Genomic DNA, 10606 nt, shown 5'->3' on the forward strand with positions numbered 1-10606 from the left:
CGAGATACCTCTCCGTCACACGGAGTGACAAATCCCAGTCTTGATCCATACTAACTCAACTAACACCTTCGGAGATACCTGTAGAGCATCTTTATAGTCACCCAGTTACGTTGCGACGTTTGATACACACAAAGCATTCCTCCGGTGTCAGTGAGTTATATGATCGCATGGTCATAGGAATAAATACTTGACACGCAGAAAAACAGTAGCAACAAAATGACACGATCAACATGTTACGTCTATTAGTTTGGGTCTAGTCCATCACGTGATTCTCCCAATGACGTGATCCAGTTATCAAGCAACAACACCTTGTTCATAATCAGAATTCACTGACTATCATCGATCAACTGGCTAGCCAACTAAAGGCATGCTAGGGACGGTGTTTTGTCTATGTATCCACACATGTAAATGAGTCTTCATTCAATACAATTATAGCATGGATAATAAACTATTATCTTGATACAGGAATTATAATAATAACTATACATTTATTATTGCCTCTATGGCATAATTCCAATAGTTACATATCATGAAATGCATCCGTAAGAATCAGTATGGTTTCATCAAGTCCAGAATTATTAAAGACTATGTTGGATGGACATTGGAATACCTCCACCAGTGTCATCACTCAAAGAAACCCATTGTCATCCTAAAACTTGATTTTGAAAAGGCTTTTGACTCTATGGAACATGAATTTATACTTAAAGTTCTTAGGCACAAGGGTTTTAATGAAAAGTGGATATTATGGGTACAGTAGCTGCTCTCTTCTGGCTCATCCTTAGTTCTCCTTAATGGAGTTCCTGGTAGAAAATTTATGTGCAGGGAGGGTGTAAGACAGGGAGATCCTATGTCCCCTCTCCTCTTTGGCATTGCTGCTGACTTTCTTCAAACTTTGGTGAATCAGTTGTTGGAGAATGGGCTCATTCAGCTTCCAATCCCTTGCCATGATAAGTACTTTCCAATTGTCCAATATGCACATGACACTCTTATCATCTTGCCTGCTGTGGAGTCCCATCTACTGGAGTTCAGGAGTTGGAAACAGTTACATGCTTGCTCCAAAACCTTCATAGAGAACAGTCAAGCAAAGATGTCTGGCTTCGGAGTAGTGACAGTAAGGTTTACTCTGCTCAGAAATACTACCTTCATGTCCATCAACCCATTATACCCAACCCTATCCTGACTTGGGTTTGGAAAAGTTGTTGTACCATGAAGATCAAAATGTCTGCCTGGATGCTCATTATGGACAGGCTGAACACCCAGGATATGCTTGAGAGATGCCACTAGAATATTTCTGATTCAAACATATGTGTTCTATGTCATGCAAGAGTCAAGGAGGATAGGGATCATCTTTTTTTCAACTGCATGTTCAGCACCAGGGTTTGGAACTATCTTCAGATTACTTGGCAGGGTACCTCCATGTGGGACACTTCGTTGGCAGCCAGGAAAGATTTTCAGCGTCCTTTCTTCTCTGAAGTGGTGTTTACTACATGCTGGAATATTTGGACCATCAGAAATGCAAGAATTTTCAACAATGAGCGTCCCAGATTCAATAGATGGAAGTCTAGCTTCACTCATGATATCTCCCTTTTAGCTTATAGGATTAAGCCTAGATTTAAGGAAGATCTCCTTAAGTGGATTTCCTTCCTACCTTCCTGAGGTTTGTATATCTACACCCCACCCCCTGTTGTATATTCTAATCCTTTCATGTACATAAGCTGTCATTAGTTTGGAATAAAAGAAAAGGTTCTGAGGTGATTACCCTACAGTAGTTGGTCAAAAAAAAATTGACCCAACAGCATAATGATACCAAGCCTCTTTATCGATGAAATATTTTCTAATATTCCTAATCTTCAAGCGCATTTCATCCATCTTCAAGCGCATTGCATCCATCTTCATCTTGCGATCATCGACGACATCGACAACATGCAACTCCAGTTCCATATTCTTCTCCTCAATTATTTTCAATTTTTCATTCAAGTAATTGTTTTATTTTTCAACCAAATTTAACTTCTCGACAAGAATTTCTATGTGGGTTGGAATTTCCGGTTCACATACCTCCTAGATTAAAAAATATATGTCACGCTGGTCGTCATAATTGTCATAAACACTAACCAAAACAAATACATATAAAAGATAATATATACCAGATCCGAATCATAGACAGGACGAGGGCCGACGGAGGAGGATACCAAAACCATCGCACTATATAATAACAAAAATAATAAAAGTAAGTAATTTATACAAGTATCTATCTAAATCATACAAGTAAGAATTTTTTTTCTTTAAAAAAAAGATAAGAACAAGAGGCTCACCACGGTGGTGCTCGCGACGAGATCAGCGCGGGCGAGCGACAACGATGAGGACGGGCATGGGACGACACCCTACATATGTGCACACTGTAAGAAGTTAATTTGAGCTCAAATTTTGCATCTAAATCAAAATAACTCCCACATACCCTCCTACACTAAAACCCACAAACCACTCTACTTCTAAAGCATTTGAAATGAGCCAAACTAGCAGTGAGAGATCAAAGGATGAAGTAGCTAACCTTTTAGAACACTTGTGCAGTTGGTGCAGGGCCAAACCTAGACAAATATTGAGGAAAATGGAGCTTGGAGGTCGAGCTTGGAGAGGAGAAAGCTTAAGTAGTATGGCTCAGACATTTCGTCGGACACCTCATGTGCGTGAAATAGAAGGGTGGGAAGAGCATGGCATGCACACCTCAACAACCAAAAAACAGAGGAGAGGGTGGGCAGGGGCGAGGGTATATATAGGCAAAACTTTAGTCCCGGTTTTTGTCTAAAACCAGGACTAATAGCCTACCATTTAGTCCCGTTCTGGCCACAAACCGGGACTAATGCTCCGCGGAGGCCACGTGGCAGTCGCTGAATCTTTAGTCTCGGTTTTTATCTAAAACCGGGACTAATGAAACGAAACGAACCGGGACTATTGCCCTGACAACTCGAACCGGGACCAATGGTCTTTTCTGCTGCGGTCGAAAGACCCATTTTCTACTAGTGTTAATAGCCCAGCAAAGTGCGTCCAACCTTTTCAGTAAAAGATGAATCTACAAGCTAATATATAAAGTAATCTATGACACTTGTACATATTACTTTGCACTATGAACATAATAATTTAAACTAATATCATACGCATGATCCTAGTATAAGTTACTCACCAGCAAAAACTCCCCGTCTCTTCACTCAAAGATGCACATGCGAGCTAATTAATGAGTGTGTTGGAACAAAAGAAACCTCTTCTTAGCAATTTGAAATTGGCAAGTGCGTGCATATGCATCCGGAACAGCCAAGAGAAATTCTATTTGTCGACCGTTCGAATGTGCACAGGCAGGCTCGTACTGTCATCGCCGTTGTCTGTCTCTTCACTGTCGTGTTCTGGGTCGTACGTTAAGGTCCTAGCACAAGTGATGATGGACAAGTTACGTACGACGGACGGCTAGCTAGATTGTCTTGTGGACGTTCCCATCCGCGGACGCAAGCCACTTGACCTCTGCAGATGTGACGACCTCGGACGTGCACGGTATGACCACTGGAACCGGCCGGTGTTGGCCGCGTGCATCTTTTTTTTTTCTTTCGGAAAGGCCACAAGCCATATACTTATTAAGTAGCACAAACCCTTACAAAAACACCCGTACAAGAACGGTCTTATAAAAATTGAAATATACATCCAACCCTTCAGGGTACCAAAGTCTTCTTCGTCATGCGCCCACCGGCCACACATCGTGAATAAAACTCGTTGCCAGGACCGGTCCATACATATTTGAGGCCATCGGGCGAGAAAATAAAATTAGGCCTTTGTGGACACAAAAAATCAAAATATATTGTATCTCGAGAGCAATTTAGTAAATAGCATAGATTAATGGTCTTTGAACTAAAACCACATCAGATCTTGTTGTTTTTCCTAACACTACTGAAAGAAAAGTCATCAATGACCAAATGAGTATTTGTTTTTTTTTCTCTTATTTTTCTGGATCTAAGAAAGAAATATCGCAAAACGTATGTTGTGCTGCTACCTGACGAGGCCCCTACCTCTCACGGGCCCAGGGCAGGCGCCCCGTTGCCCCGGCCTATGGGCTGGCCCTGCTCGTTGCCGTAGCGGATCAAACTTGTTTAAATTAACTAGGAAACACGTAAAAGCAATGACCGGGAGGTCTTCGATATAGACTAGAAGACGTCGATGGCTATTATGTACATCGATCTTATCCTTACAGAGACTTGGTGTATACTCATTGTACGTACCTCGTACATGCCATATACTTCCTCCGTTTAAAAATAACTGTCTCAACTTTGTACTAGCTCTAGTACAAAGTTATACTAAGCTTGAGACAGTTATTTTGGGACGGAGGGAGCATGATTCAATAAAGGTGTCCTATATGCAAAACTACACTGGGATATCATGATGGTATGTATTTTAACATAGGAGACAACGTCAGTATTGAACACGAGGACTTTTCTTATCGGAACCTAAAAGAGTACTGTGAAAATTATTAAATCAAAAATAATAGGAATCCATAAATCCACCATCAACTATATAAGCCAGCAAAATTCTATAGTAGCATGTTTCTCAAAATTATAAAATTACATATTTTAAAAGTACCTTTTCAGATACACATATGCATATGATTTATAAACATCGAATCTGCATCTTTTGAGGGTCAATGAAAGTAATAAAGAAAAGCTGTAAAAAAAACTTAGAGCTTTGCTAGCTCTAAACTCAGTTGGAGTTATTTCTAAAAAAAAAATTGCGTTTAGTTGGAGTTATATCTTAAATAAGATGACTGCGAGTGCCAGTCTCAAACCTGCCGTTTCCCTGCAGACATGTACTATTTTGTATTTGGTGCTAACATGGCTGCACAATTAGATTAGGAATTCATAATTCGCCATCGACTAGGTTGTCAGCAGAACACATGGCAGATCATCAGGCATAATAAAATATATAAATAACCAAGTTCTTGAAAACACATAAAGTGACAAAAAATTAAACAGAAAGAAACAAACATTCCCGAAAGGCAATAAGTGTTTAGGAAGCAATAAAAGAAACATTTAGAATATTATTGCCGAAAAAAAACTTAGCACATTTTTATAATATAGAATTCTTGATTAAAAGAAAAATTAAATTCAACAAAATGCGCAATTAATTTAAGAAAATGAAGAAAATCTGAAAAAACTTTAGGAACTATCATTTTATAAATTCCCTAGTTAGTAAAGCAATGAATATAGTGCTTCCTAAAATAAAAAAGAGCAGACTGGTACAATATAAACTTTGAAACTCAATCTCCATCTAATTATATAGTCTACTTAAAACTGATCTTTTTTTCCTTTTGTAATACTAGATATAGAATTGATTACATGGATGCAACTTGTACGATGTACGATATGATCCATGCCACAGCTAGATAGTCTCTTCCATAAACGCCAGTGGATAACGATGATTCTGTTCTTTAGAATAATTTGCAGTTTATGCAAAAAAGTGTAATTACTATAGCAACTTATTTAAATGACGAACCTGCAGCAATAAACGAAAAAGCTGACAGTACAAACCCAACAACAAGAACTTGTAGCATTATCAGCAATAACCACTAGCCTGGCAATTCACTATCCTGGAAAATACAATTCATTAAACTAGAAAATTACTTCCAAAATAAGAGTTCTCACATCGTTTTTAAGCACGAACCTATCTCTGTGGATAACCTGTTTCACTTGATTCTTAAGCATAATCTGCCGCTGTCTAGTTCATCAGAATTTTGGTTGTTTCAAAGGAAAAATGAACCGGGCCTTGAGCCTGATTAGGACGAGCATTTTTTTTGCCTTTTCGGTGTTGGGGAGCCTCCCCGGCTCAATGATCATCGTGTATAAGTTTCTTTCTACCAAAAATGCATGGAAATATAGCTTTTATATCTCATAAGAAATGATTTCTCACAACTAAAGAAACCGTAGGTAATAGAATAAAATAACTCATTAATCCATGAATGACATAATGGTAAGACGTACGGGTCAAAGCTGGGCACACAATTGTATTGCCAGGGATGTATTCAACGTAAACATACAAGTTTTGTGCAATTCCCGGGATTATTTGCATGGTACGCCATAATGGAAAATACGGAGGCTTTATTTTATATAAGACTGGGCACACATTACTTCAGTGATACAATCGATTGTTTCCTTGTTTGTACACACATGCAGTGTCCTAACATTACAAGAGAACCGAACGCAGCGCCAGCAACATGTAATACGCACTAGTTCCAGATACATTTTGCTCGATACATAAATGAGAAAATGCATATTTAACTCTATTTAATTTGATCACATATAGAGATGTGCAGCCAACCGTGGTGTAGCTTGCAGAACAAGGGGTTCAGCTAGTGCAAGGCCGGCATTGCCTTCTTGGAGACTGATACTTTTAACGCCGGGAAGCTTTCTCCAAGTGAATCCCTGCAACATCCTTGCGAACAACATCATCGTGATAGAGGTACCAAGTGAAATCCCAGGACAACCCCTCCTCCCACTGCTAAATGAAATGAAACGTAGGCCTGGATCAGTGAGAAGTACATTCGCGGTGTTCAAATGCCTCTCGGGCTGAAACTCCAATGGTTCAGTCCAGATCTTGGGATTGCGGCCAAGCCCAAGCCGGCTTATAAGCATGTGGCTATCTTTGGGGATGGTGTAGCCAGCAACAGTTGTGTCTGCCATGGCGACATGGGGTACATTAAGAGCATGGTATGGGTGTATGCGAAAGGCCTCCCGGATGCACGATTTGAGATAGTTTAGCCGAGGAATGTCAGACTCTTCAACTAGTCTATCTTTACCAACAACAGTGTCGAGTTCCTTAGTCGCTTTTTTCATGATCTCTGGCGCGTTCATCATCTCAGCGAGTGCCCACTCAACCGCATTAGATGGGTTATCGACTGCTGCAAACATCATTTCCTACACCCATAGATGTGAGAATAAATATAGTAATCAGTATAACGCATGAGAAAAAAGTCAATACATGTATAATATGGATCGAAGAACAATGAATGAAATCTTTATTGAGGTTAAGACGACATACTAACCGCTGTTTGTGCCCTAATGTCTTGTAGGGACAACAATGGTTGTCCCTCTGCATCTTTAAGATGAACCAGGACATCCAGAAAGTCTCTGGCCTCTTTCTTTTCATCACATTTCTCAAGTGTAGACGACCTTTCGCGGATCCGCTCCTCTATAATTGGATCATGCAACCGGTTGATTGTTTGCATGGCATCCTTGGAAACCTTTTCGTGGCCATCCAGGTCGAGGCCTATGAGGGCTGGGAAGTAGTCGGACACGCAAAAGCTGTAGAGATGGTTTAGGGCCATGAAGAGAGCGGCAACATGTGCCACCTCGTCATGTCCAGGCCCACTACTGGATGAAGGTGGTAGGTCATTGAAGTATCTTTTACCGAACACAAGCCTTCTTATCATGTTACCAACGAAGTGTTGGGTTACATGACGGATGTTGACAATGTTGTTTGGACATGCCATGTCGCTGCAATGAGTTTTATTAATGTACCTCACGAGGTGGTCGTACTCCTCTTTCCGGAGGTGGTGGAGCTTTCGCTCCATGGACGAGGTGAGGATCTCAGCAGTGAGGACGCGCCTCATCTTCTTCCAGTGGTCTCCGTGTGGTGAGAAGATGGAGCCCTTGTACCCGAAGCTGAATATGCCGGAGGCGAAGGTGGTGGGACGGGAGGCAAAAACTTCATCATTTTTGCGTAGTACCTCAGAGGCCATCTGTGGGCATGCCACAACAATGACATGAGTAGCTCCGAGACGGAGGCACATGATGTCGGTGTTCATCTCCTTGAGCATGCCATGGATCCATCGGAATACCGCCGGCTTGTTCAGAATCACCTGATGCAGGTTACCGATGATGGGTAGCGCCGCAGGCCCCGGAGGCAGCCTGCCTGGCCGCCCCCCTTGCTTCTGGGACAATAGCACTCTTGTAATTTTCAAGAGAAAATACACCAGCATGGTGGCCATGATAACCAGAGTACCAAGAGTCATATTGCATAAGCTGGTTGGGATGTTATATATGAAGTAGGATAGAAGGCAATTTGTGGAACTGATCGGTGATGGACAGATGTTGTGTTTGAAGACACTCTTCTTGCTTGGTGCATCTATGCTAGTTAGTTCTGCTGGTATTTATAGGACAAGCTGGGGAGCTAGCATCCTTGACGTACATAATAATTATTTAACCAGTTAGTGACTTCTTTCATTGCCCCACGTGGCCACATACTCATCATACAATTTAGAGAGCAAATTAGACTCCACTTACTTTTGTTTAGACAAATGGATAGAGAGCAAATTAAGTGAATGTTGGCCACTCAGTTCGAGAAGTTCTTCACTTGATCATCACCAAAAGCTCTTCCAATCGGCATAGTAAGAGAAGGCCTTTGCTGAGCTTGCTCACATGGAGTCTTTCCTCCATTCGGATTTCGCTAGCCTATGGTGAGAAGGAACCTTGAGAGTTTTATGGAAAGATTGTCACAGGCATACAAAGATTTAAAATTTCTTTTGTATCGATTGATGCACACAACCATTTATTATTACAAAGTTTTAACGCCAGAAGTAAGAGCATGTACAGCCGGGCACGTCATATCCGTCTCAAATACCCGGACAGATGCCCGGATGACTGATCAGTAAAGGAAAAGCGGGCCAGCCAAAATCTCCGTACCCGCTCTAAACACCCGGCTAACCGGAGGCTGCCTTATCCAATTTACATGTAGGACGGATATAAGGAGACCTGGACGCGTTCGGGTGTGTCCGCTATGTTGGATCCGGACCATGCTGGTCCATCCCGACTCCATATATATTTGGCTCCATCCGTTTGTCGAACCAAACCATAGCCACTCAATTTCACTCTTATCCCCTTGCCTCTGTCTCAAGCTCACTTTCGGGGATCTCCGGCCTTCTCCGACATGTCGGACGGCGGATCTGAGTCCTCCATCACCAGATCTGCGAACTAGGACTTCATCCCAGCCGGGCAGGACGAGGAGATGGCCGCACACATTAGGCTCCACCACGCCCGCAAGGAGAACGCCCGACAAATAGTCAGACTTGATCTGGCGGGAATTCATAGTGTCAGCCCAAATGGCGCTTGGATCGAGCGCGAGGTTGGGTTACCTTTGCCTCGCCTGAGGCAGTGCACTCTCTTAGGTGTCCGAATACCATAGAGGTGTAGCCCATTCATTGGCATGCCGACGACAAGGCCTTCTGTGGCCCGTCCGCATCTGAGACTAATATGGCGATGTGTGCCCATTGTGTGAGGTAGAGGGAGCGGGACGCCACGGCAGCCTTCCCGGCGGACATCGGCGAGGCGGAGTCGCACTCTCCGGTGCCGATACAGGTGTCCGGCAATCCCGGGCACCGCAACAACGTTGTACTGGACGTTTCGGCCTGCGACCACGATAGATCGATAATCAACCTCACTTCGACCAGCAATGTGTAGGCGACGACTCCGACAAAGAAGAATAGGGCATGAAAGATGGTGGTGCTTCAGAGTCCCGTGAACCGGTGTGTGTCCCATGTCCTACTTATCATGTAATTGTATGGATTTGAGTATTCATAATTGAGCTATTTGGTTGTGGAAATGTTAATTTAAGGTCTGACCGGAACTGTCTCGGCGCGTACACCGACATTTGCGGGTTCGAATTTGTTGTATACTTGTATCCAGTCGTAGATGCTCTAAATGTTATTTACTTCGATCCAATATAAACATCATAACTTTGAACTAAGGTTAGGGACTAGAGGAATTAAGAAGAACACGGCCAGCAGAACCCGACAAAAGTAAACTCCTGGGTAAGTACCATCACTAAAATGTGTTATTCATGGGAGACAACCTAGGCAACTGCTCCTGGTTGCCGTCCCTTGGCCATGCCAAATGTGGTACTGACGCCAGTTGGGTCTTGCTTTGGAATTTTGCACTGAGGCTGGCCGGGTTTCTGTGGGTGTCTCCGTCGACCCGTACGTTCACTGTCCGGATCTATTCTCATCCACACCCCACGCACTAGCTGCAGGTAGCGCACGATGCACGAGTGTCCGGAGCCATTTTCTTCCACACGAGCACTAGCCTCAGTACTGTGCTTCCATGAGCATTCGGGAGATGTTGACGAGTTACCAACGCTCAAACTATTGGTTGACTAGTTATTGCACATGCATATTGCTGGCTAATTCAAATGCATGCATAGCTCGTGTGATACGTGATTTAATGGCAAGGAATCGGAATCCAATTAGCCTTTCTCTAATGGTACCGTTGATCATCCTGACCTCCACCTTCTAGAGTGAACATGACATATAAAAGAATTAAAGGGTAATTGCAAAATAATGGTAATTCAATTACCATTCTAGCCACAACCATCACTACAAGAAAAACAGCCGTATATGACCCACAATTTTGGTCACTGATTTGTCATTATTTTCAATTTATAACCTTCTTACGATAAAATTAAGAAGGTCAACAGTTGGCTGTCAAGAACGAACAAAAATGATCTTTTGGCAATTTCGATCGTAGAATTTATGACCAAAATCTTTTTGTAACAGAAGCTAACGACAAATTTGTTTGTCATGCCC

The 10606-nt window shown here is 42.4% G+C and overlaps 1 protein-coding gene across 1 annotated transcript; it reads right to left on the bottom strand.

The window, feature by feature from the left end:
- Window positions 1-6323: 6323 nt before the first annotated feature.
- LOC123429106 (tyrosine N-monooxygenase-like) lies at window positions 6324-8125 on the bottom strand. Its single transcript, XM_045113172.1, has 2 exons — window positions 7073-8125; window positions 6324-6944 (listed from the first exon to the last, which is right to left on the bottom strand). Exons 1-2 carry the CDS (start codon window positions 8039-8041, stop codon window positions 6324-6326), a joined length of 1590 nt encoding a protein of 529 aa, XP_044969107.1. The 5' UTR covers window positions 8042-8125.
- Between the last annotated feature and the right edge of the window lie 2481 nt (window positions 8126-10606).

Source organism: Hordeum vulgare, chromosome 2H, assembly GCF_904849725.1.
Source record: "Hordeum vulgare subsp. vulgare chromosome 2H, MorexV3_pseudomolecules_assembly, whole genome shotgun sequence".
In the NCBI taxonomy this organism is placed as follows: domain Eukaryota; kingdom Viridiplantae; phylum Streptophyta; class Magnoliopsida; order Poales; family Poaceae; genus Hordeum; species Hordeum vulgare.